This window comes from Anolis carolinensis, chromosome 2, assembly GCF_035594765.1.
Source record: "Anolis carolinensis isolate JA03-04 chromosome 2, rAnoCar3.1.pri, whole genome shotgun sequence".
NCBI lineage: Eukaryota > Metazoa > Chordata > Lepidosauria > Squamata > Dactyloidae > Anolis > Anolis carolinensis.
The window spans coordinates 148,506,427-148,533,728 of NC_085842.1; the positions used below are offsets into that span (position 1 = coordinate 148,506,427).

The following is a 27,302-nucleotide window of genomic DNA, read 5'->3' on the forward strand; positions in this document are numbered from 1 at the left end:
CCACTTTCAGTTCCATGGCTCAATGCTATGGAAACATAAGTATTGTAGTTTGGTGAGGTGCCAACATTCTTTGGCAAAGAAGGCTAAATACTTTGTGATACTTCCCATAGCACTGAGTCATGGCAGTTAAGAGTGCAGTCAAACTGCCCTAATTCTACAATGTAGATATATAATATACCTGCAGGCTCAGGAAGGGCTTCCAAATTTCGTGACTTCTGGTGTTTGTAGTCCTTCGGGGGCGTCTGTGTATCTGGAAGGGAAGGAAGGGTGGGCCTATGTTGCAGCATTCAGTCATAATGTCTCTTAATTTTCTTTGCAAAATGCAGCAACGTCCCAAGTAGGTCGCATGAAAATAGCACTCAGGTTAGCACTCAACAACAGAGGGAAGGCTGGGTTGCTGTGAGTTTTCCAGGCTGTATAGCCATGTTCCAGAAGCATTCTCTCCTGACGTTTCGCCCCCATCTATGGCAGGCATCCTCAGAGATTGTGAGGTCTGTTGGAAACTAGTCAAGGGGGAGAAAGAACTCTTGTCTATTGGAGGCAAGTATGGATGTTGCAACTGATCACCTTGATTTGCACTGAATAGCCTTTCAGCTTCAAAGCCTGGCTGCTTCCTGCCTGGGGGAATCCTTTGTTGGGAGGTGTTAGCTGACCCTGATTGTTTCCTGTCTGGAATCCCCCTGTCTTCAGAGTGTTGTTCTTTATTTACTGTCCTGATTTTAGAGTCTTTTAACACTGGTTGCCAGATTTTCTTCATTTTCGTGGTTTTTTCCTTCCTGTTGAAATTGTCCGCACGCTTGTGGATTTCAATGGCTTCTCTGTGTAGCCTGGGGTGGTAGTTGTTAGAGTGGTCTTGCATTTCTGTGTTCTCAAATCATATGCTGTGTCCAGGTTGGTTCATCAGGTGCTCTGCTCTGGCTGACTTCTCTGGCTGAATCAGTCTGCAGTGCCTTTCACGTTCCTTGATTCGTGTCTAGGTAACGCTGCGTTCGGTGGTCCCCATGTAGACTTGTCCACAGTAGACTCCTGCAGAGGTGAGAGGGTCCCTCTTGTCCTTTGCTGCTCTCTTTGCTAAACGAAAGCCCGCCCCCTCTCCCTCCAACCTGGAAGAGGGCGGGGAAAGCCACGTGATCGGAAAGTCACGTGACTGTGCTGGAATTCCCTCCGCAAACTTCACTCTGGCCCTGGAGTCTCTGATTGACAGCGGGAGCTTTTGAACTGAAAAGGTAAGGCAACGACGAAGCTTCAAAGATTTCCCTATCCCTTTTCCATTGCCTTCCAACGAGGGAGCTACTGGCCCTTAGGGTTGCTGCTGGGGTTAGACCAGCGGGGTGAATTTGGAGGGCAATATCTTAAAGGGTACATCTGCTCTACACTGTAGAATGAATGCAGTTCGACAGCGCTTTAATGCTATGCAATCGTGGGATTTGACCTTTGGTAAGCCACCAGCACTCTTTAGCAGAGGTGGCTAAATCTCCTTGCTGTCACAGCACTGACCCATGGCAGTTAAAGCGGTATCCAACTGCATTAATTCCGCAGTGTAGATACACACTAAGGGATTTCTGAGCCCAGGACTCTGTTCTGAATACAAGGACTGAATAAAATGTGTAATCTCTCCATGGGAAGCTCCACTCCTGGCTCTGTCCAAGTAGGTGCCCATCATTGCAGGAGAATAATGGACGGGAATGTAACTTTCTTGCTATCATTGCTAAGTACTCAAAGTGTCAGAAATCTTGGCTGTGTCGGTCTGACTGTCCCGTGGGCTTCTGATTTCATAAATATGGCCAAGAGGCCATCATGGCACTTTGTCATGGCTCAGGAATAAATTCCTCAGTCAAGGTGCATGAAGTGGGAAGCTTTATGTTCCTCCTCTTCCAAGCATTTCTGCTACAGTCGGCCTTCTACATTTGTTGGGGTTAGGTGCCCCATTAAAGTGAAAAAGGCCAAGAAAGAAATTACTACTCTGTTACCTGAAAGAACATCTCTCTAAGGCCCCTTCCACACAGCTGAATAAAATCCCACATTATCTGCTTTGAATTGGAATATATGGCATGTGAACTCTGATAACCCAGTTCAAAGCCGGTATTGTGGGATTTTTTTGCCTTGATATTCTGGGTTATATGGCTGTGTGGAAGGGCCCTAGGAAACTCTTAAGTCTTTAGCATGACACGATGGTCAACTTCCCCTGGAAACTGACAGTAGAGTTATACTGAAAGACTTAGAGATTTCCAGTGAGAACATTTAAAATCAAATCTGTAAATGTGGCGGTCTGGCTGTATAAGTGTCCACTTGTTATGTTTTCCTTTGCTAGACATTGTGGCCAGTCCTATGCCTGCGGAGGAGAGCATATCCAGCTGTCTACTTTTTCACTGCGATGCTACTGATTGAGAAGCCTGAGCACAGGGGACTGTGTGTGATCCTGTGGGTTTTTATCAGCATCACTTTGCTCAGCGTCTCAGGGACCCACGGAGCACCTCAAGAGGCAGAGAAGAGAGGCAGGGAGAAGGACAGAGGTGGAGAAGCAGAGGAACAACATGAGAAACTTGCTGATCAGCCAGATCTGCTTAGAAGCTCCAGCATTCAACCCACCCAATGTGACATCCCTCCAGACAGCCGCTTTGATTGTGCCCCAGATAAACTGCTCTCTCAAGAAGAATGTGAAGCTCGAGGCTGCTGCTACATCCCTGCTCAGCCCAAGGGCAATGCTATTTGGCAACCGTGGTGTTTCTTCCCTCCCAGCTACCCCAGTTACAAGATGGTGAACCTGACTACCACCAAAACTGGTTATACTGCCCAGTTGACTCGGGACAGACCCACTTTCATGCCAGAAGATATAATGAACTTGGAGTTGGATGTGCTCTTTGAGACGGAAAGTAGGCTTCACTTCACAGTGAGTATGGACAGAGTCCATCCTATGTAAAATGCAGGGGCTCTCCTGCATTTTACATAGGATATTTTCTTAAAGACATAGGGTACATTTAGCTTCTCAGGTGTTTTGGGCAACCACTCCCATCATTCTTTACAATTAGTTTTGCTGTCTGCGGCTTCTGGGAGATGAAGTCCAAAAGCATCTGGAGAGCCTTGTCATTTCTACCTCTATGCTAGACAAAACTATAATTTTAGGAATGCACTATAATACTAAATTGTACAATAATGTTGAGATATTTAAAAGCCTATTCTTACAGCCACCCAGAAACTTAAGAGGGAACTAAAACAGCCCTGGTGGTTGGGGCAGGACTACGTCAATCTGTAAAGCTACTTGCCTTCCCCACAACCCACAACAAATTATGCAAACTGTAAAAACTCCAGAACACATTATGTAGATATGCTAAGTATATCGAATGCAGTCTATTCAGGTAAATATGTATAGAATTATAATTTTGTTTTGCACTTGTTTAATAGAGCCTTGGTCACAGAGATAATATTTGGATTTTGCTACTGAGCAGGGTATGTTATATCCTCAACGTTTGTGGCCCGGACTGTTTGGATCCTAGGTTAGAGATGAACCTAAACCACATAGATGTTCCTCTTTGTCTACTTCTCCCAAGTAATTTAATTATTATTTCCTATTCCGTAATAGCTCAGTAACTACCTTTAGTCTGATCTTTGAGGGAAAGTTGGGATATTGATGATGATGATGATGACAATGATAGCAATAGCCTGGCTAGAATCCTTTGTTCTCTATTCATCTCTATTACTACAGAATGAAGATCTTCTTTATGTTGCTTCCTTTAGGCCTGTCATGCTTTTTGTATGTCTCTTTCACTATAGCTTAAGGATCCAGCTAATAAACGTTATGAGGTACCTTTAGAAACTCCCCAATCAAGCAACAAGGCATCCTCCACATGGTACTCAGTGCAGTTCTCAGATGATCCCTTTGGCCTCATTATTCTTCGTACGTCCAATGGACGTGTATTGTAAGTACCCCAGGCTTTCTGTATCAAATGCATTAGTTAAAGGTAAAGGTTTTCCCCTGACATTAAATCTAGTCGTATCCATCTTAATTTCTAAGCTGAAGAGCCAGCGTTGTCCATAGACACCTCAAAGGTGTCTAACATGACTGCGTGGAGTGCTGTTACCGCCCCACCGGAGCAGTACCTATTGATCTACTCATATTTGCATGTTTTTGAACTGCTTGGTTGGCAGAATCTGAGGCTAACAGCGGGAGCTCACCCTGCTCTCTGGATTTGAACTGTCGAACTTTCAGTTAGCAAGTTCAGCATCATTGGTTTAATCTACTGCGCCACTGGGGGCTCATAACTATTTGCCTCTTGAAAATTAATTAATAAAAGTTGAAAATATGTGTGAAAGTGATATTGGAAGGAGAAATGTTGGAATGAAATGCCATTGTCCTGTTGGGTCTTGTGCCTGTAGTTAATAGTATGGTTGTTTTGCATGACATGTACCAGCTTCCCATATTTGGCATCCTCTTATGTGTCTACTAGGGAACTAAATGAAAAGCAACTCTCTGATTATATTCCCATGTATTCAAATGTGTGTTCTTATTCTACTCCTAAGTTAAATCTCATATATACTCAGTAAATTACAAGTAAGATCATATGGACCTCCAGATGATGGCAGCCAACCCCCAATGTAGGCAGTCCCCAAATTAAAACATCCAGTTTAAAACAACTCATAGGTAAGAATGGGCATGAGACAACAAGAAGTGAGAGAAATCTACCTCTTGGACGGGAAATTCACTCCTGAAAGAGTTATCATGGATGGGGAAAAGCTGTTTTTATCGCCAATCCTTATTCCACAACAAGTCAAATTTTTCAAAATTCAGTTATCACAGGGACTGAAAGTGAGGTGACATCTTCTGACAGCAAAACAAACACCACAGAGATGTTAATCCTTCCCTATGCTATACAAAGCTTAGCTTGACTGGAACTGAATTTTAAAAATGTACCTGTTCTGACTTACATACAAATTCAAGTTAAGAACAAATCTACATAACCTATCTTGTTCGTAACTTGGGAACTGCCTGTATTGAAGAATGATGCAATCTATAGTCAACATTATTAGAAAAACTCTAAGTTGCCTACCCCTGCACGAAACGTATCATATTGAGAGGTGGCCTCTATTGGCTGGGGCTTTGACCTGTAGTTCAGAAGATCTGAGTGCCATTCTATATGCAGATTTTGTTGCCTTGGACTAAAAATCTATTGGCCTTGTTTGTTTTTTTCCTCCCGGTAAGCGAGAGCTTGATTGCCAACATTCAGTCTGCTATAATTACATTACTGAGATATAATAGCGAGAACTGGACACCTGACTTGGAAACTTTCAATTCAGAATTGCTTCCCCTTTCTTTGGCTATTTAAGCAACATTTAGAAAACTAATTTCTTCTAGTGGGCAGCTTATCTGCAGAAGAGTTACATGACCCAGTCAATTGTACAAAAATAGCTGGTAAAGTGTGGTGTGTGCAAGGTTCTGGAAATGCTGAGTAGGACAAGTCAAAGGATGGTAATGGAGAATTCAGTGTGAACAGTTAGTTGGTATCCTCCATTTTCTCCCCAACAGGCTCAATACCTCAGTGGCCCCCCTATTTTATGCAGACCAGTTCCTGCAGATCTCAACTTCCTTGCCTTCCCATTTCATCTCTGGACTGGGTGAGCATTTGACTTCACTCACCCTTAGTGTCAACTGGACCAAGGTTACCATGTGGAATCGAGACATGTCACCGATGGTAAGTCATGGAGAGAGGCCATAAGGTATACATTTGAGCAGTTGGATCTACTTCAGAGTGCTCTGTGAAGTCACCATATGATGCTGAATTACCTGGTGGTGTCGGTAGGTTTTTGAGTAATTATATTGGACTACTGCCGATTTCTGAGCCTGAATACATTGCACAAGATTTCCCTAGCCTAAAATGATACATTTTAATATATTGGGTTTATGGTTCCCGTCCCCTTGATCTGGTCATGTAAGTGTGATTTATTGTTATAATTGTTTTATTTTACTTTGTTTAATAATGTTTATTATGTTGTTATGTAATGTTTGTGTTGCTTTTATGACTGTAAACCGCCCTGAGTCCCATCCGGGAGATAGGGCGGTATATAAATAAAGTTTTATTATTTTTTTATTATTTTCATCTGATAAATAGAAAATTACGATACTGATGAGGTACAGTATCATGTCCAGATCCCAAAGGTGACGGCTGCCATGCCCATTAGACGCTTATCAGCTTGCATACCTTACAAAAGAGTACCTCACAGCATGATCCTGTTCATATGTGCTTGGATGTTCAGGTAAATTCCATTGAATTATCTCAAAGTGTATTTCATACACTAAGGATAAACTTATTCTTTGGGTTACCCACACTGACATCCACACAAATATAGGGAGTTGTTGCTGTCTTGAAGGCACATCACGTTTTTCAGAGCCACAAATCATTTTAAACAGTACTCAAAGCAGTGCAGTGAGGGAAAAGCAGGAGTTACTGCAAAACACAGTTAAGGAAGAAAGGAGAACAATATTAGACTGATTGGCCAAAATCTTGAACGATATTTTTATTTCAGGCCCCACTTGTACACTCAGATCTCACTTGACCATCTTATATCTGTAATTTCCCTGTCCCCAGAGAATTGGGGGAAGTCTAGTTCTGTTTCAAGTTGTTGGAATCTCTGGCAGAGAATGATCAGTTCCTGAACTAACCACGGTGCCAAAAGCCATGACAATGACAGTGGCTTGAATTAAATATTGCTTATTATGTATTGCCTATTGTATAGACAGGCCTTCTCTTGGAACTCAACCACATTCTGCACAAGTTTGTAGTCCTCATCAAGGAAATAGTTAGGCAGATGAATTATCTGGTAGGGAAAGCCCTTCCCCATTGCCCTCTGTGTCTGCCTCTCTCTATTTTCTCCTCCTATTTCTGTTTGCTGGACTGATACTTCTCAGGGACACACCTCTTTCTATTAATTTTCCAGACCTTATGGCAAGCCCCTGAGTGCTCCATTTTCTTCTCCTGTGAGTATGGAGAGAATTAAGATGTCTCTAGAGAGGTAGATAGTTAGATAGCTAGGCTTTTATTTTTCTATATAGAAAAATAGTTCTTTAAATTAAGTCTTTTGTAACTTTTAAAGCTTGATTCTGCTCCCATAATTGCTGGAGCTCATTCACTTTACTGCTAGCTCAAGAAGCTTCTGATCTGCTAAACTGCTTTTGCTGCTTTACACTTTTAAATGCGTCTTCCTTTTTGAAATTACCCAACACATTCTGTGTATGGAAACCTGGTGAACATCCATGTCTTGTCACATTTGATTTCATTGTTCTTAAATCTGAAGTCCAGTCCTCGATGCACTTCAGCCAGATAATAATAGTTTATCTTAACTACAGCAAAAATGTGTCTGAGTCTCAAGACCATAAAACAAAAGGACACACTGAACAAAATAAAGGAATACATCACTAGATTACATTTTTAAGCACATTCCTACATGGCAGGCCACTTAGGCACATTCTATAAGGCTCCATTATTGAATTATTTCTGTTTCATTAGCATAGTAACCCTATATCATAGTTGTTCTCAACCTGGGGTCCCCAGGTGTTTTTGGCCTTCAACTCCCAGAAATCCTAACAGATGGTAAACTGGCTGGAATTTCTGGGACTTGTATGCCAGAAACATCTCAATCCTGGCTAAAACTGGTATGATCAGTTCTCTGCATTTCATCCATCAGTCTAGACATAACACAGGGGCATAACATATGCTTTCTATGTGGGAGATCAGAGGGAAGGCATTGTGGGAGGGCAAATCAACCCTTTTGCTGAAGTTAACTCTTCTGACCAGGAACATAGATCCTAATTCCTCCCAATTTGTCCTAACATCATTCATTTTACTTATTATGGCACTTGATTTTTTCCCAAGCAATTACTCAAAATGGGACATTAGAATGGAAGGGAGAACAGTATTCAACTTAGTCTAGCAATGAGGTTGTGATGTGCTCAATTACCATCAAAATCATATTGTCCATGAATGTAAATGTGTTTTACAATTATTAATATGTTTCTGAGTTTTACTTCAATATTTTACCATTTTGGAAGGCTATAATTGTAGAGCTTTTGCTAACTAAGGAGTTTTTATGACTATACATCTGTAACTATATGTTTTATATTGAATTTTCTACACTTGCCATCCTGATATCCTTGGAGATGAATGATAGCTTATAAGCTTTAAAAAATAAAATATACTCCTGATTGACTAAATCTGGTGTGATTGTGTAAGCATTGGCAAAGCCTGGTCTAGATGTATAGGGTTTAGATTGTGTGTTATTTTTATTTTCCAGCCTTCAGCCAATTTGTATGGTTCACATCCTTTCTATCTAGTGCTAGAAGAGGATGGCTTGGCCCATGGAGTCTTTTTGCTAAACAGCAATGCCATGGGTAAGTACTTCATTAGGATAGGCCCTTGGTATGCAAAGCCATCTTCTGTGTGATAGAGTATCATGATGATAATCAGTGGAGTCTTCAATAGGTTGTGTACTCGAATATACACATATCACTGCTGAAACATGTGCAGGGCAATATGTGGAGTGGCCACAGTGTTCGCCATACCATACTACTCAGCTTTGAGGCACCACCACATGGAGCTTCCGGTATTTTTAGAAACTAGGTTTCTATTGGGATGGCTTTCCTTGACTGCCAAGCAGTTGGTTTCCCTGCCCTTAAGAAAAGACCTTGGAGAGATGCATTAGTGGAGGTCTTTGCCATCTGGATGGTGTCTCCCAATTCAGCTGGGAAGGTGGCAGTTCCCTGTCCCTGCACCAGTTCCATGGTTGCACTGGCTACTGAAACAAGAACACAATTTGCAGCCAAATAAATTTAAACTTTCTTCCTCAAAATAGCTGAACTCTGTTCTAGGAATATATGGTGTATGTTTATAGCTGCACGTAACACTATATAACACGATTTTGTTCCTGGGTAATAAATGTCATTTCCTAATTAGTTCTATCATAAAAATATGGACAAAGTTTATTAAACTGCAAAAACTTTTTTGAGGGACATCCTCCAGCATACTTTGCTATAGTTTTTCAATAAATATTTCATAGAGTCTCAATCAATTAAACATAGTTTGTGGCAGCCACAAAAATGAAGTTTCTGGAGTATAACAACTACAGTAGAGTCTCACTTATCCAACATAAATGGGCCCGCAGAATGTTGGATAAGCGAATATGTTGGATAATAAGGAGGGATTAAGGAAAAGCCTATTAAACATCAAATTAGGTTATGATTTTGCAAATTAAGCACCAAAACATCATGTTATACAATAAATTTGACAGAAAAAGTAGTTCAATACACAGTAATGCTATGTAGTAAATACTGTATTTACGAATTTAGCACCAAAATATCACGATGTATTGAAAACATTGACTACAAAAATGCGTTGGATAATCCAGAACGTTGGATAAGCAAGTGTTGGATAAGTGAGACTCTACTGTACTTTCAAAGCAAGTACTGCACAATTAAATAGGAATAACACTTTCAAACCAAGAACAGAAATGTTTTCAAATTTTGTTACATAGTGTAATTTTATTAAAATTAATTCAAGTTATTCTTTCTCTGAGAACAGCTTGAAAACTCAGTGTAGTAATGTATGCACTTTACACAAAATGTCATAATGCCTTTATATGATTCTGTGGAAAGATGATGAGTCTGGAAATCTTTACCAAAATTATGTTAATGCAGGGGTGTGTGGAGGAGTATAAATGTAAAACGGAGGTACATTTAGCTGGCGCATTCTTTTAGCACAATTTCCATGTCATTGTTTGCTTTGCAGATGTGATACTGCAGCCCAGTCCAGCCCTGACATGGAGAACAACTGGGGGGATCCTGGACTTCTATGTCTTCCTGGGCCCAGACCCAAAGAGTGTGGTGCGCCAGTATATGGATGTCATTGGTAGGCACTGGAGTGCTTCGAATGGGCCATGATCATGGAACATTTTTTCATTGCATACCTTTCAATAAGACTGCTTATGAGAGGTCCAACAGCTTTAGTGTCTTCTTTGAGAAACTGAATTTCACAACCCCCCCCCCCCTTTCTGCTTCCCACAGGGTATCCATTTATGCCCCCATACTGGGCCCTGGGATTCCATCTCTGCCGCTGGGGATATGCTTCGACTGCCGTTACCCGGGAGGTGGTGAAGAACATGACAGCTGCACAGTTCCCCTTGGTACGTGGCTTCCCTTGTGTTCTGCCCAGGACTTTGTGAGGGATTGCTCAACTGTTTTGCCTTTGTAGTAGGAGAGCTAGAGCTGGGTGTCTCAGGAAATCAATCATCAAGCCTGCAAATAAGAGGATTGCTTGTATGCTTTCTAATTATGCTATTTCTGAGCTTCCCAGGATGTGCAGTGGAATGATCTGGATTATGCAGATGCTGGGAGAGATTTTACCTTCAACAAAGATGCTTTTGGGGATATGCCAGAAATGGTGAATGAATTCCATCGTGAGGGACGGAGGTATGTCATGATCGTGGTAAGTGAATGGGGAAAAAACTTAGTACGCATAGATAGAACATAGGGACTTCTGCTTACAAAGTGTTTATTTGGATTATTTAGAGCATTTATACCCCTCTCTTCAGCCATATAGCCCCTCAGAGTGGCTTACATATTAATAATTTGACAGTCCTCGTGACAGCAATGAGTGTTCCCCAGTATAAATCCATATTGCCCCCACATTTTCAAAACTTTTCGCTTTCACAACCCTGAGGACAAATAACTAAAAATGCCATTCTTAGAAATCCCCCATCATATCACATGCTCCTCAGTGAACATCCTTGTAATAATAAGACTGCAGAGTTGCAGATTTCACTTCTGATAAAAATTGCAGGCAAAAACACAATCCATCTTGAAAGGAAGAACATAACATCATTTCACAATTACCATACTTTTATTTTCTAAGGCAAACAATGCTAAAATCTCAAGCAGCACCTGCAAGTAGGATTATACACTTCACACAGGGTGAATTTCCCATCAGAAAATCCACAGTTCTTTTTTTTTGTATATCAAAAACCAGATTCATGCAAGCACCGGTGGTCTTAAACACTCCTATCCAGGATTAGGAAGATCATCAAATTGAGGGAGAACTAATGTAAATGTCCCCCAGATTATAATTGCCATCCTAGTTCCAGCTGACCAAATGTCTCCCATAGGACCTGAATCTACAGGACGGATTCAAAGCAGAAATATAATGCTTTTATTTATTTTGTGTCAAAAGCATTGCATTATAAATAAATTTAAAAGTGGTGAAATAAAGGAAATCACAAGCAGCTAAATAATTTTAGACCAAAAGCGGGCAACAGCGACCGCATTGTCCATGGCTTTGAACAACTCCTCCTCCGTGCATGAGGCAGGACATTGTGGGCAAGCATACATATGCAGAGTTGTTTGTTCTGCTGCACAGTCACACAAGGTGGAGGATTCCTCCAGGTAGTGCCATCTTGCCAGGTTGTCTTTTGATCTGCCCACTCCGCTTCTATATAATGCTTATATTGTGCTATACGAATAGTATAGTATATTGTACTAGCTGTGCCCAGCCACGCGTTGCTGTGGCGTTGTCTGGTGGTGTTGGTGAGAAATTGTTGAGGTAGTGGTGGTATTGAATGTCTGTTCTCCAAGTGCCTTTTGTAATGCAAGGCATTGTAAAGAGGCACAGGTAAGGAAAGAGCAGTTCCTTTGGGGGCATCCTAGCTGTGAAATTTTCTCCCAAAACACAAGTGTTATATTCATTTCACACCAAATTAAAGTCTGCCCTTTTTCCCTGGGCATTTTGCTAATCATTCACTTTGCTAGTCATTTACGCTGATCATTTTTTAAAGCTGGCTGAGCATTTTGTATTTATTCTATCGTTTGCGGTTTTATACTTGCACACTGCCCTGAATTGCATGTTCTTTGGGTGAAAGGTGGGCTCAGGAAAAAAAAAGAAAAGAAAAGGTGCTAAGTTTGTTCCTGCCTCCTAAGCCAAACAGAAAAGCTGTCTCTGAACCTGGGTACTCTTCCCATGCAACTGGGAGGGGCATGTTGGGAGGGGGAAGGAAGGAAAAACAACAGGAAATAGCTGCTCATCTCACTCTATTTTTTTCTATGTGGAAAGTCCAAGCCAGATATTATAGTGAAAATGTTCAGCTCTGTGTGACCTGCAGTCTGAGTCTCAGAATATGAAAGGAGTGAGATACAGCTACAAACAGAAAAATGTAATCATGTAACCACACTGCTGTGCAATCCACCTGCTATATGCCTTGCTACAATCTCTCTGGTAAACCTGGCTTTGTTTCAAGGTGCAAAGAGTACATATTTTATTTTGTTCTTGGGTCTACATGGTATTATAAGTTCTTTACCTAGACAAACATTCCTTCTTGACTCAGGAAGCAGGGATGAAAACTCTGCGTCATGGAACCTAGGGAAGGTTTTCTAAAACCAGAGCTGTAATTCTGAGTCCGTTTGTGTATTTGTTATTCAGAAAATCTGAGATTTCAATAGCCTTCATTCACTTCAGCCAAATAAACACACAAAGGAGGAAGATCCACACTTTGTTTTGCTATAATAAAATAAGTGCCTAGGGATAGTCCAGAAATAAGGCATAGAAACCAAAAATGTTCAAGCATATATACAATTTGATATAGTGATTAACATGTTGTTTTACTACATCACAACTATCACATTCCTTCACACGTGTGTGTTCAGTTAACATCCCATAATAGCCATTTATTGAATTATTTTTGTTTCATTAGCATAACAGATTCAGCCCTGAGGGTTTTACTATCATAATGAGCAATAGCTTGTTAAGGTTTAAGATTTTCCTTAGAGCCCCTCTTATCAATTAGGACAGTCCAGTCTCTGGTGTCTTTGCCAGGAAGATGCAAACTGGGATCAGTTGAAGACATTATTTCTTGGAGCATAGGTATTTGGCTAAAACAATTGATCTATTTTAACTTTGAATATGTTTTAATGGTTTTTAATGGTTAATTATTTAATTATGTTTTAATGTTTGCATATTTGTATATTTTAAATTGTAGGCTAATGTTAAGCCACTTTGAGTCTCCTTTGAGAGAGATAAAGCAGGATATAATTAAATATAGAATAATAGAATCCTAGAGTTGGAAGAGACCTTGTGGGCCATCCAGTCCAACCCACTGTTGAGAAGAAGAAAATTACATTCAAAGCATCCCCGATAGATGGCCATCCAGCCTCTGCTTAACAGCCTCCAAAGAAGGAGCCTCCACCACACTCGGTGGCAGAGAGTTCCACTGCTGAACAGTTCTCACAGTTAGGAAGTTCTTCCTAATGTTCAGGTGGAATCTCCTTTCCTGTAATTTGATATAATAAATTATTAAATAAATATCTGATTTGGCAATCTTTGTTCTTCTCACCCAAACTCAATTTTCAGTTCACCCCATCACATAGAGCAACATAGGACTGAAAGTCAATTTGTTGTCAAAGGCTTTCATGACTGGAATCATAGGGTTGTTATGTGTTTTCCAGGCTGTATGGTCATGTTCTGGAACATGGCCATACAACCCAGAAAACACACAACTACTCTGAAAGTCAATTGTCCAAGGGCAATCAGAATCTTATCTAAGTTAAGAACATAATGAGAAACAGTAACTGAAGAGTTACTGTTTTCCTGACCCTGTCAGATTTGTTATAGCGTGTCTCCCTCCCTCTGCTTCTTTTTTAGGATGCCGGCATCAGCAGTTCTAGCCCCACTGGCACTTACAAACCTTTCGATGAAGGCTTGAAACGTGGGGTCTTCATCTTAAATGCAACTGGACAGCCTCTGATTGGGAAGGTGCGCCTGGGGCCTGAATCTCAGTAGCCATGGAAATATTGCAATTCCAGATAGGGTTTTAAATTAAAGGTCTTAATCTGAGTCTCAGGTGAATGAAGCAAAGAGAGGCAGACAAGGTATCCTAAGACTTGGCTGTGGCAAGAAGGCAGAATAAGGCTTAGTTAGATCTGCCTGCCAGTTTACCCAGAGACGGTGCAGATTAGGGGCATGGGTGGGGAGGTGAAGCAGTAGCAGTGGCGGCCTTGTTGTGGGAATGTAGTCTCGCTAACCAGGGGATCTATTCAGTAGTTGCTAAGTATTTCAGACTCTTGTTCCCTCTAAAGATCAGATTTGTAGTATGGAAATGCTCCAGAATCCTATACTGCCTCTAGATTCCCAGGTGGCTGCAGTGGCAAGGAATGCATTTGTGTTGTTACATTCTTAGTGTCCTGTTTACTTAAATAGTTTCTAAACTGGTCTAATTTGGAAGGAAACATCTATGCCTTAATACATTGCATCTTGACTACTGCAATGTGCTCTGTATGGGATTAAAGAGTGCCTGGAAGCCTAAAGTGCAGCAGCGAGGCTATTAACTAGAGCACAGAATCAGGATCATATTACAATAGAGTTGGCCAGACTGGATTAACCATTAAGCAAAATAAGCACACGCTTAAGCTATTGATGGAAGAGGGACACCACAGAAATTTTTCATTGCCAGATTTACCATGTACCATCTGAGGCAAAAATGCAAATGGTGCAGCTAACCAGGTTCCACAAAAGGGCTCCCACACAGTAAAAGACTTTGCAATTAGAAAAGGTTGGAGAATTTTTTTTTCAAATATAAATAAAGTGGAAGTATACAAAAATAAACATTTTCCATCTTACTTTAAGCTTTGTTACATTTCAAGAAATAACATTTTAATATATGGTTTAATATTATTTATATTTTGAGTCAGCTATATTTTGAGGTACCAAAATCTTTATAAAATGCTGAGGGCCTCTAAGGTCTTAATTCAGCCCTACATATTTGTGGGTTTAACTTTTACCGATTTGATTAATTCTCAGATTTGATTAACATATTTTCTCTAAGAATTCCTAGTCCTTTCAGCATAACTCTGTGATCAACTTCTGCCAGGGTACACAAAGGTTTCTGACAGCTCCAATCTTTTGATCTTCCAGGTTTGGCCTGGACCCACAGCCTTCCCTGACTTCACAAATCCAGAGACACATCAGTGGTGGCATGATATGGTTAAGGATTTCCATGATCAAGTTCCTTTTGATGGCATGTGGATTGTGAGTTTCTTGTGCTCAAAGTCCCAAGAGATTTTACTCTCGTGAATCTCTTTTGGGAAGGGGCCACTACTGTACATATGATTCTTCAAAATCTCTTGCATTTTACTAGGACACTGATTAAAGTTCACGAATACCTTCTCTGTCCTTCTCTCTTCCTAGGATATGAATGAGCCATCAAATTTTGTGGAAGGTTCTGTGGAAGGCTGTCCCAACAACAAGCTTGAGGCCCCACCTTATGTGCCAGGTAAAAGAAAAGAGCAGCCAACAAAAATGGGATATGGCTCCCCTGTTTCCTTGAAAATAACGTGTCCCCTGAAAATAAGACCTAGTAGAGATTTTGCTGAATTGCTAAATATAAGGCCTCCCTCAAAAGTAAGACCTAGCAAAGTTTTTGTTTAGAAGCATGCCCACCAAACAGAACACCTGAGCATGCAGGCTAGGTAAATGTACGTACCATAGATTGTTATACATGGAAATAATGGTAGTAACAAGAAATTCTTGATAGGATTCACAGTTTGTCTGGTTATGCTGGTTTGCGATGACAACCAATGTATAATACATGATAAATGTTCATTTATTTCGTTCAACAATAAATGAATTCTTCTTCATGGAAAAATAAGACATCCCCTGAAAATAAGACGTAGCACAACTTTGGGAGCAAAAATTAATATAAGATACTGTCTTATTTTTGGGGAAACACGGTAGTAAGTGTTTTCTGGAGTTGGTAGAACTCAATAAGCTCTCTTTGGAAATACAAACAACACTTCCACTCTGGGTGAAAAGCAGCATATGAATGAGTGAATACATAAATGAATAAATAACTTCCCTTTTGACTACATGTAATGTCTCCCTTGCTTACACACACCTTCAATTCACAGGTGTATTAGGTGGATCCTTGAAGTCGCGAACTCTTTGTGCCTCCAGTAAGCAATATCTGTCTTCTCACTACAACCTGCACAGTCTGTATGGACTGACAGAAGCCATAGCATCCCATGAGTGAGTATTAAATAGAGGACAATAGGCTAAGTAGTTCTCCATTAGGAGCCCTACCTTTAAAATGGAAGGCTCCTGGGGTACAGGCTTCTTGCTTTTAGGGTGGAGGGTTGTCTGGCAAGTTGAGGCCAAACTGATTTCTAGCTGATCTATAGCAAAGTAGCATCATATAGCATTTCCTGGGTTTTCCTAGCACTTGTTCGTTCTTGATACTGTGAGTCTAGTTGTGTGTAGTCAGGAGCCTGAAAGACCCAGTTTTTAAGTATACAGACATAGATTTCTGATCTCCCTGCTTCCTTACCTCCTTTCTGTTCTTAGTGCATTGGTGAAAGTGCGAGGAAAGCGTCCGTTCGTGATCTCACGTTCCACCTTCGCCAGCCACGGTCGATATGCTGGCCATTGGACAGGGGATGTTTTGAGTACCTGGGAACACTTATACTACACCATCTCAGGTAAAAATGTTTGGAGAACCTGTGCACATTCCCAGCACCTGCTTTTACCTATGTTACATTGAGTTCTCTGATATCTCTACTAGAGTCTTCACCAACAATCTCTCTTTCACACATAAATACATAATTCCCACTGTCCTCAGATGTGCCTTTCCTAATCCATTCTATGCACCTTCCATTCTTGACCCACAGCGGTGCTGCTTTTTAACCTTTACGGTGTGCCGTTAGTTGGTGCAGATGTGTGTGGTTTTGTGGGGAGCACCTCAGAGGAGCTTTGTGTGCGCTGGACCCAGCTTGGTGCCTTCTACCCTTTTATGCGAAATCACAATGACCGCAGAAACTTGGTAAGCATGAGGGCAGGGGATCAATAAATGCATAGTGTAAATGGGGTGTTGGAGAAGAATGTGATAACTTGATTTAGAAAATTCAGACAAGAATTGTGTAATTCCCTAATCAAGAAACCTAGCTCAGTCTAGGATAAGGGGGTGGGGGTGAAAATTTCTAATATAGATTTTTATCTGTCTCAGTAATTCCAGATAGGAAGTCCAAATTCAGCTTGTCAAGGAACTTCTTAAGAGAATGGTGAAACATTTGTCTGGATTTATGCAAACCATATTTCAGGCTGTCCCTGGTAGGCAATCATCACCATATCTTGAGACAGTGAATTCCAAATTGTGACTAAGCACTGTGCAAAGCAGTTCTTTCTTTTACCTACCCTGATGACTGATTAATAGTGTTACGAAGGAGGAGGGATTTTCCCAATGCGTTCTCCATACCATAAATAATTCCATGTATGAATTGTTATGTTTCTTTTCACTTGCTTTCAAATTCCCAGAGTCTGTAACTTTCCCCAAAAGGAAGTTGCCCTAGTCCCGATTTTATTTTACTTATCCTTTTCTGCACCTTTCCAGCAATACAATAGAGCTTTTTCCAGCTCCTAACTCAATAACAAAGAGAACCATCACGTGGAGGGTTAGAACATTTGATAGGCAAGGAAGTCCAACTCTAAGTTCATTTCAGAGATGACAAGTAGTCTTTGTGTTGCTGCTTGTAAGAAAATGACATAACCTTGATAATGTCAAACTTCTTGCTTGCACAGTGCAATCTGCAGACTCTCATTTGTGGATTTGCTTTATGCGAAAAACAAATATGACCTGGAATCCATCTCATAAACTGAGTTTTTGTGATGAACTTCTATGGGGGCGGAGGGGGTCAGCAGCATAGCTATATAGCTGGGTAGGGAGTAATTCCTTCTTGGATGTTGTTGTGTTATCTCCTTTCTTCTATGGCATTCTGTTTCGGTGTGACTCTGCAAAATCAAAAGTCAGGTGGCAGAGAAGGGGTTTCTTGAAGTAGAACCCACTGATAGTTCCTGGCCTTCCACATCAGTGAGAACTGACCCCCTTTCTGCTAGTGTAGCTTTTTTAGTGCGTAGGTGGCACAAGTCCATAGCCTCATGTGCTTTGCCTCTGCCGTAGCATGGAATCATGCCCCAGACAACGTTTCTGCCAAGTGTTGTCAACTCCATACATGTTAATGAGTGTCACAGTGTTCCATACAGGGAAGAAAGACCTTGGTGTAATCAGACATTACAATTGACACCTAAGAGTGAAGGCAGGGTGCGAGAAACTTGGCTTGGCAGACGTGAGTGGTGAATTCTCTCCTCTCATTCTTTCATCTCCCTTTTTGCTTTTCAGCCTCAGGAACCATACGTCTTCAGCCAAAAGGCCCAGCAGGCTATGAGAAAAGCCCTCTTCCTGCGCTACTCATTCCTGCCTTATCTCTACACTCTCTTCCACAAAGCTCACTCTGCAGGGGAGACGGTGGCCCGGCCCCTCTATTTGGAGTGAGTGATTTGAATGCTTTGTTGGCAGTGAAAGGTCTGCTGCGGTGGGTCTCCTCTGACATCTGGCTTCTGCCAGCAAAGGTTCCCCAAGGTCTTGAATTACTATATAGCATATAGTGTAGCTAGGAAGCTTGAAAAGTGTTTGCGGGTTAGGTCTATAACTCCACTGGCCTCACTGGCTAGAGCTGTAATCCAAAACTAACTTTTCCAAGCTGTACTATAGAACAGTGGTTCCCAACCTTTGATCCTCCAAGTGTTTGGGACTTTGACTTCCAGTAGGTCCAGCCAGGAAGGCCAACTGTCAGGAATTCTGGGAGTTGAAGTTCAAACCACCTGGAGGTGTTTGGAGATAAAGAGTAGACTAAAGATTTGACAGACTGAGTAAGGTGTTCTGATTTTTCTGTTGTCACTGAAGAGCAGTGTCACAGTCTTTGTTATGTAAGTCTGAAGACCAGCAAGAAGACTAGAGTAAAATTCCCCCATTGCCAGCTGGAAAAAGAAACTTTTGTTGGTTGGGTGAAATGTTGGCTGAAAAATGTACATTTTAATCACAGGGAATGTTGTAAGTTCTTACTGTAAGAATTGTGATTTTTTTTTCTTTGTTTTGGGGAAAACATCCTTTTTACAGGTTCCCAGAAGATCCAAATACATGGAATGTTGATCGGCAGTTCATGTGGGGATCAGGACTTCTCATTACACCTGTGTTAGAGGCAGGAAAGACTGAAGTCAGTGGCTATTTCCCTTTGGGCACATGGTACAATCCTCTGACTGTGAGTATTGCTGCTTTGTCCTGACTGATTCATATCCATGATCCTTCAATGGAAGTGAAATGCACCTGATCCTTTCAGCTCTGGATGCAACATGTCCTGTGGTAGGATCATGTTTATATCTTAAGGATGTGTCCTTATATCAGGTGCTCACTTACACGAGTGTCCCTTAGAAATGTAAATCCTCATTTTTTTCATTTTCACATTTTTTACTCATGCAGAGAAACACAAGTGCAGTTAATGATATAGATATATTTCTAAACATTACTTCTTTAAAAGAAAATTTGGTACCAGAGAAATAATAGGGAAAGAATGTGAATAGAGTCTTTACCACACACAAAAAATGAAGAGCAGTTCAACATGTTTTACCAAATTTGTTATTGAAAACTAAATAATATACACATGTGAAAGAAAACAATCACTTCAGGAAAGCCTGGCATAAGTAAAACATTTTGGATCTTCAAGAGTCTACCTGAAGACTTCTTCCGAAGTGTATCCAGAGATAATATTTTCTTTCAGTCTGCTCTACTTTTCTTATGATTACCATTTTGATTTATGGTGTTTATTGGGCTATCTCTCAGACCACATAGTAAAAGTATCAAAGTAGTTTTGCTTACAAAACTTATGCAAGACACATCACACAGGTACAGGCATTCAAAGGTAGATTAAATCCAAGTTGAAAACTAAACCTGATAAAAATAGAAGTAAAGATTCTCTATTTCTCATAGTTAGAAGAGAGACAAACATCTCTCACTTCATGGTGAGAAAAACTATGTTTGCCTGCATGTAGATGGCCAAGAAAGGGTAGTTGAGTATCATGCAACAGGAAGAGTGCAATAAAACAGACATGTGAGATTGTTAGAATCCCAAGAGGGTTGGTTTTTTATTTTTGTTTTTTAAACAGACTAGGGCTTGATAATGAGATAGGTTCAGTTGCTATTATTTTTCTCCCTGTTTTGCTGTTCAGGCATGCTCAGTAAGAGATTCTGAGAGCAGCTGCTGTTTACTTTGCTTGTTGTAGGCAGACACACATGGCTACAGAAGGATTGGCTATAGCAGAGTCCTCCCCTTTCCCAGCTCATTACATTGTTTATTCTAGACCAGGCATGGGCAAACTTCAGCCCTCCAGGTATTTTGGACTTCAGCTCACAATTCCTAACAGCTGGTAAGCTAGCTGAGATTTCCAGGAATTGAAGTCCAAAAAACTGGAGGGCCGAAGTTTACCTATGCCTGTTCTAGATACACTGCTGCAACCTAATGCTGAATGTCTATGATTTTCTTGTTTCCCTTTCACCACCCACCCCAGTGCCAAAGCTGCTAAAAACCCCTGGCTAGACAGAGGGTGAGGAAGAAAGGGGATTTCGACAAGTGTAAAAATACTTTGTAAAAAGAGCTTAATTTTCAGAATTTAATTAAAGTCTGTCTGTATTCCTCTATAGCAGGGCTTCTTAACTTTTTCCACTTGTGACCCCTTTCCTCCTGATAATTTTTTTGCAGCCTTAAGGATAGAAGAATATGAAATAGGTATAACAATCAAACATTTACTGATAATAAATCAGCATTTGCAAGGCTTGCTAACCAGGCTGATTTCCCTTTTATAATAACTTTATTTTTTATTTTTAATCCACCCTATCTCCCCGAGGGGACTCAGAGTGATTTCCAACAAAGAATGGCAAATATTCAATGCCATAAAATAATACAAAATGAACAAATAGCCCCATGAATAAAACATCTATAACAAATTATAACAACTACTCACAAAGTTTAGATAATTAAACAAAACATATAACTCTATTAAACCTACAAAGTAACAAAACAAAACTTTTGTGACATACAGCTGAAGCATATTCTTCAGAGTCCACCATAAACCCTGCACATTATGTAAATGTCTAGGTGGTGTTGAGACACCTTTTACTGTTACCATTTTTTCTGTGACCCCAACATTGAGCTCAGGGGACCCTGTTTGGGGTGGGGACCCACAGTTTAAGATGCAGTGCCCTATAGTATTCTCCCTATGTCTGAATGTTCCTGGAAATTATTATGTGGATAAAAAGATGTGAGTTTTCTTGTGCAAAGAATGCCCATTTTCTGTTCAGAAATGTGTTGTTCCACACGGAATAATTCCTCCACAACATTTTGGGATGCCAAATACTAGAGAAAATATCAAAACATTTATATTATTCTTACTGGTGGGTTTTCCATTGGGAAACCCATATTTCAACCTGAGAATGAATAATTACATCTATTCTTTCTGTCACATAATGGTCAATAGGAACCTAATTGGCCCTCTTCCTCTGCCTCATGATTGCTTTCTCTTTGCAGAATGTTTAATGGCCAAATTGCTCTTCAGGCCTGAACAATCACACTTGCTTCTTGGCAGGGGGTTGGACTGGATGGCCCATGAGGTCTCTTCCAACTCTATGATTACTGTGGGTCTCAAAAAGGGCTGGGTGAATGGGTGTGAGAGAGGAAGTCAAATTCTTATCTCATCTCAGATTGATCCTACTGCTGCCCATTGGAAGCAGAGGTGCAAATGACTTCAAAGCAGGATAATTAATAATTTTAAAGTGGAAACAACTTGGATAACCCTGCATACATGAAAAGAAAAATCTGAAGTTGTCCAAAGAGGACCCTGAATTCATTGTTGGGACACAACTTCTAAATAATGCAGACATAAGCATCATTCTCAAAGTTAAAAAATGATGAGCTCTGGAAAAGACAAGCTTCACAGGGCTATGAGCTTAGAAGGCAATGTGTGTGTCCTTTTCTGTATGACTGAAAAATGGAAGGCATATTAAGAGGGCAGAAAGACATGTAAATAACAACCAGAAATAACTAACAACTTCAGAGGTTTTAACTGTTTTGTGTGCCCTCTTCCTTTGTCCCATATCCAACATACTTAAGTATCGTTTGCTGAACTTCCAGTTGGTCTTCACTGTGTCATCTGTATGTCTGGTTTTTTAGGGATTTATCATACACAGCAAGGGGCAGTGGATTCTCTTATCGGCTTCTCTTGACACTATCAATGTCCATGTACGTGCAGGTCACATCCTACCTTTGCAGGTGAGTCTCTTCCACTAGTTCCACTCACTGCTTCCTGTAAAAACACACATGCACTTTGTCACGATATAATGTGCTTTCTGAATCTTCCCCTAACCCTCACTAGGGGAATTGAGGCAGAATATGATAGGTTCTGCTGCAAGATCCTTTGGACTCTGCTTTTTTGTGGTAGTGGGGAGAGTGGGAGCAGGAGAAGATTTGTCACAGAGAAAGGATCACTTTGATGTTGTGATATATATTTTTTTTCTTGTTGCCTGCATTCCTAGAAACCAGCATTCACAACCACAGAGTCTCGCAAAAATGGGATGATCTTAGTGGTGGCTTTGACGATGGAAGGGGTAGCCCGAGGCGATCTGTTCTGGGATGATGGTGAAGGACTATTTACCTTTGAAAAGGGCGATTACACACAAATCCTCTTCCTGGCAAGAAATGTGAGTTTCTAGGAGAAACAGATTTGATCCCCAGCTAGCATTAGCTCTTGGTCTATTGTTATTTTCCGTGAGCTTTTGGTGCAAAGTAGAGCCTAATATCAAAAGTAGCCAAGGCAGCCAGTGTGGTGCAGCGGTCTGAGTGTTGGGCCAGGACTCCAGGAGACCAGGGCTCAAATTCATACTGGAAATGCATTAGGTGGCCTTAGGCAAGGCACACTTCCAGCCTCAGAGGAAGTATAGGCCAAACTGCCTCTGAATAAATCTTTCCAGTAAAATGCTGTGATAAGTTTGCCTTAACATTGCCATAAATTGGAAAAAAATATCAGGGCATACAACAACAAAGCTAGCAAAAGGGAAATTAAGGCTGTTCTTAGAAAATACTGCTTAGTCCTTCAAACACTATTGGGCAGCCTTGCTTACACGGTTGAATTGTAAGGGGGCTTCCTGATAACTCTTAGCACAAGGTTAGGCAACACAGAGAGAAAAGAAAGAGTGACTTCCTCAAGTTCACCCACCAAACACTTCCAAGCCCCAGGTCAACACTTTAGCCACTGCATAACACTGACTTTGGGAAACAGAGATTGCTGGATGGACCCACATACCACATCCATGAACTAAGTAGGGTGATTTCATGCTTTAAAACCTTGTACTATAGGTATTATTTTCTAGGTGCCAGAGGGGAAAAATTATCATCCTCCCAAATAACATCCAAATAACAGCAATGTCCCATAGCAGAGACTAGAAGGGAACAAGGCAAGACATGCTAGAAATGCCTAAGGCACCCATAAACCTTTTGAAAGCAACAGCCATTGCTTTATGGAATGTGAAAATTGTTTACCTGCCAGGCATTCCAGCCCCACTTTCCCACCTTTTCCACAGCTGAACTATGAGGAAAAACAAGCAAGCAATGAAAGGGCAATAGTAGCTCTTGCTGGCATCACATCCTTTTAGTTATAGTGGCTGGATGAGGAGGCAACTGGTTGAACCTAGTCAGTCACTCAATCTAGTCTTCCTCTGTGTTACCAGTACATTCATTATTCTGACCTCTGACCTCTCTCCCCATATATTGTTGGTCCTGCCCGTTGGGTGACAAAGAAACAAATCAGAATGAAATCCACAGGGAACATGCAGGAGCATTTACAGCTGGAGATGTCTTACAGCAGCCTCTCCTGGTCAGCCTGGTTCCCACAATATGCCATTTCCAGTTAGCAGCCTATTCTGGCTGAGATGCTGAGAATTAAAATCAGATAAATGGTTACAAATCACAATCAAACTTACATTCACAGTATGATGAATGGTAGTTGCATTCACAATGTAGTAAACTTTCTTGTGTATTTTCTCGAGTCTTTGTAAAGGATGAGTAGACCCCAGATCCACAACTTTTCATTGATTACATTCTTTGAATTAAATATTCAAAGTAAGTAGTATGTATTAATATTAGCCAATTTTACTAGGCCAGAAAACACTTTGTACAATTGTATTCATGTTATCCAATACTTGCAGACCCTACCACCAGATGAAGACTATAGGTAGTCAAAACTGTTTGTGGATCAGGGGTGTATTCATCCTTTACAAAGACTCAAGAAAATAAAAAGAAAGTTTACTACACTGTGAATGCAACTAATCACACTATTAGTCACACTATTAATGTAACAGTTTGATTGTGACTTGTAGCCATTTATGTGATATTTATATTCATTTATTGTACATAATAGAATGTTTAATGATATCTAATACATTATTATTATTCCATTAGTGAGCACTTGTCAGTTCAAACTCTTGGGAACCCATTTTTTCTTATAGAGAATTAAAATCAGACACGAGACGGCAAGGAATCTGCCTTAGATTTTGTGCTTTTCCTAAATGTTTTTTTTTATATAGCTTAGATGCCTTTCTCAAAAGGTCATGCAAGCATTGGGCAGAATTATGCTATAGAATACACCTTGCCAAAATTCAATTCCCACAAATGTAATTCTTTTCTATGCAACTTCCAACCAGTGATTGTTCTTATAAAATGAACTCAAGAGATGTTGTAACTAGTCCTAAGATGCTGTATAGCACATGCAGGAGATCTAAACTGTTATGTCTCCTCTTACCCCTTTTAGATATTTTGATCTGGACAGAAGTTTTTATCCTGTCTTCCCACCCACCACATATATACCTCACTTTGTCTCATTCTGGTAGGAGGGTGGTGGTGCTAGTTCTGATGTGGTTGCTGGCAGCTGGAGGGTTTTCACTTCCACTTTCAGATTTCATGGCAATAAGAGTGCTAGAAGGGGATCCTATACCATCCTCACCCATGTTTAATAGTATACCTCATGGCTTTCATTTGATGTAGTAACCGTATTGTGTGAGGGCTTCTCTAATCACTCAGACTGCTTCCACTCCTTTCCTATGTTAGGGTATGTTGGTGAATGAGATTGTGCGACTCAACAGCCAGGTGGATGGACTGCTATTGAAAGAGGTGTTGATTTTTGGTGTACTCAGCCCTCCTCATACTGTCCTGGCCAATGGTACCCCCATCTCAGATTTCTCCTACCGCACAGACACCAAGGTAGGTGTATCTACCCTAACTCTGCCTCTCTGCTCACATTGTGGAAAAGGTCTGCAAGTGGTTTGCCCATGCCAAGTTCTGTGAATGGCATATGAGTTCATAAGATATGATGTGCTAATAAAAATGCAGTGTTGCAATATAGATTTGGAAAGGAAGGACCACTTTAGACAGAACTTTAGAGCCCACCAGTTCTACTATTGCAACCCCTAACCCAGCAAATAACTTCCTCAAATCTTCCCAAGGCTGTGAAGTGCTAAGAAAGGGGTTGTGTAGATATTCTGATCGTTATAAAAATACTTAGGTGTAAAATGTTTATTCTGTCCTTAGTATATCTGGCCATATTTTTTAAAATAGGACACTTCTCAAATACATACGGCTGCTGCTGTGAACAGCATTCATGATTTTGTCACTCAAATATCAAAAGTAATTGACTCTGTTAAGAGGCATGTTGCCTGCTTGCATTGGAACATTTAGGTTCATGATGAATGCAGAGTTCTGATGGAAGTATCAGTTAAGTGCACCCTACTACAACTCCCAGCACCACTAGCTAACACAGCCAATTTTGAGGGATACTGAGAGTTGCAGCCCAACATCTGAAGAGCCACACTTCATCCACCCCTGGATTACATGAATTTCTGAGCCTGTGCAATGGTTGACAGCAGCCCCATTTAGATATGGGGCAATTAATAAAAAGCAGGTGATATGCATCCTAAACAGGGAACAATTTGTGCATTCAGTGTCTCAAGCATCCCCCTCCTCTACATTGTGAAATCATTCGTGGCCCCATGAGTTCCCAGGGGAAATGGCATGACCCCTTTCCCTTCACTTTGATTTTGGGGAAAGTTGTCTTGAGCAAAGGTCACAACCTTCCCTTTGTTGTTTCCTCAGATCCTTAACATCCCACTCTCCCTGCTGATGGGAGAGCAATTTGTCATCACATGGTCTTAAGCCAAAGAAGGAAAGCATCTTGGTTTCACTGGACGGCAATGAAACAAGTAGTAAAATGTGCAGGGTGTGCATAGCCTTAAAATGCTCTGATCATTCATCTCAAAGTGTCCTTCTGAAGACAATTGCTTTCTGTGACATTGTAAAAAGAAACCAAAGTCTCTAGTGGTCTTTTTAAATCTTCATTTCAGCTGGGTATTGGACAATTTTAGTTTTACTTGAATGTTACTGAATTTCATGGCATATTTGTCAAATGCCTTACAGAATTTCACTGTTCGCTGTTTGTTTTTCAAAATAATTTTCACAAACAAGAACAATATCTGCTGTCTTGTTGTGTTGGATCTTGCTTTACTGGAGTTGCCAGAACCTTGGTCTCAAGCAGATATAGAAGCCAGGTTGACAGCTGCCATATCAGATTCCAGGTTATGCTTCCTTCAGGAATTAATTGATCATCTCCATTGCCTATAACAATCCAGGACCAAGCTAAGGGCAACAGCAGATCAAATTTCCTGGATTTAGAGACAGTTGTGATGTTAATTGCAAACACATTTTTCTCTCTCCACACCATTAATTAGGAGCCCAGCCAAAAGCCTGCTGCCAGTACAGCTAGCAGAGCTGACATTTCTGCAGGCATGGGACTTGCATTCCAGGGCAAAACATTATCACACAAGAATGGAGCTACTTCGTGTGGCTTTACTGCTTGGGAGAGAAGTAGAAACAAGTTATCTGCTTGAAAAACCTGATCTTATCCAAACATGAAGCTTTTATCCTTTGAGACAGATATAAAGAAGAAAAATGCTGGTGAGCTGGGAACTTAGGGAGGGCAGGGATGTTCTTTGCCTTTTTGAAATGCACTGAAGCTTGCAATGTATTTTTCACCAGTTTAAAGAGAAATGTGTGTGTGTGTGTAGTGATTCCAATAAATATTTTTCTTTAAGCCTGTGTTTGTCTTCATTGGTGTTGAAATTACTACATTAGAGCAGAAGATTTAAAGTGACAATGGGTAATAAAAAGTGAAGTAAAAGAGCAACACTCTTTGGGCCTGTTTACACCTGAAAAATATTCTTATTTGCACCATATTTTCCTGATTCACTTAGACCTTGCCTTGGTAGAGCCACACGCAGCATACATATCATCTTGAATTCATCTTCGGTAGCCACTCTTGTTCCCTGGGCAAACTCATCTTGATGTGAGTTTCTTTCAA

At 40.7% G+C, this 27,302-nt stretch overlaps 1 protein-coding gene across 1 annotated transcript; it reads left to right on the plus strand.

The window, feature by feature from the left end:
- Positions 1 to 230: 230 nt before the first annotated feature.
- Positions 231 to 27,035, plus strand: gaa (alpha glucosidase). Its single transcript, XM_003217114.4, has 20 exons — positions 231 to 1,226; positions 2,312 to 2,890; positions 3,772 to 3,917; positions 5,522 to 5,687; positions 8,284 to 8,380; positions 9,774 to 9,893; positions 10,049 to 10,167; positions 10,338 to 10,469; positions 13,671 to 13,781; positions 14,940 to 15,053; positions 15,213 to 15,297; positions 15,932 to 16,049; positions 16,365 to 16,498; positions 16,688 to 16,839; positions 18,193 to 18,341; positions 18,970 to 19,111; positions 22,073 to 22,171; positions 22,435 to 22,599; positions 25,001 to 25,153; positions 26,042 to 27,035. The coding sequence occupies exons 2-20, from the start codon at positions 2,375 to 2,377 to the stop codon at positions 26,099 to 26,101; spliced, it is 2,778 nt and encodes a 925-aa protein (XP_003217162.1). The 5' UTR covers positions 231 to 1,226; positions 2,312 to 2,374; the 3' UTR covers positions 26,102 to 27,035.
- The last annotated feature ends 267 nt before the right edge of the window (positions 27,036 to 27,302 follow it).

What these genes read in the sequence shown, in the direction of transcription:
- gaa (XM_003217114.4), top strand. Translation starts at nt 2,375, where the DNA reads ATGCTACTGATTGAGAAGCCTGAGCACAGGGGACTGTGTGTGATCCTG. An exon ending in GCCCGGCCCCTCTATTTGGA is followed by an intron (nt 18,342 to 18,969) that starts GTGAGTGATTTG and finishes TCCTTTTTACAG; the next exon opens with GTTCCCAGAAGATCCAAATA. An exon ending in CATGGTACAATCCTCTGACT is followed by an intron (nt 19,112 to 22,072) that starts GTGAGTATTGCT and finishes CTGGTTTTTTAG; the next exon opens with GGATTTATCATACACAGCAA.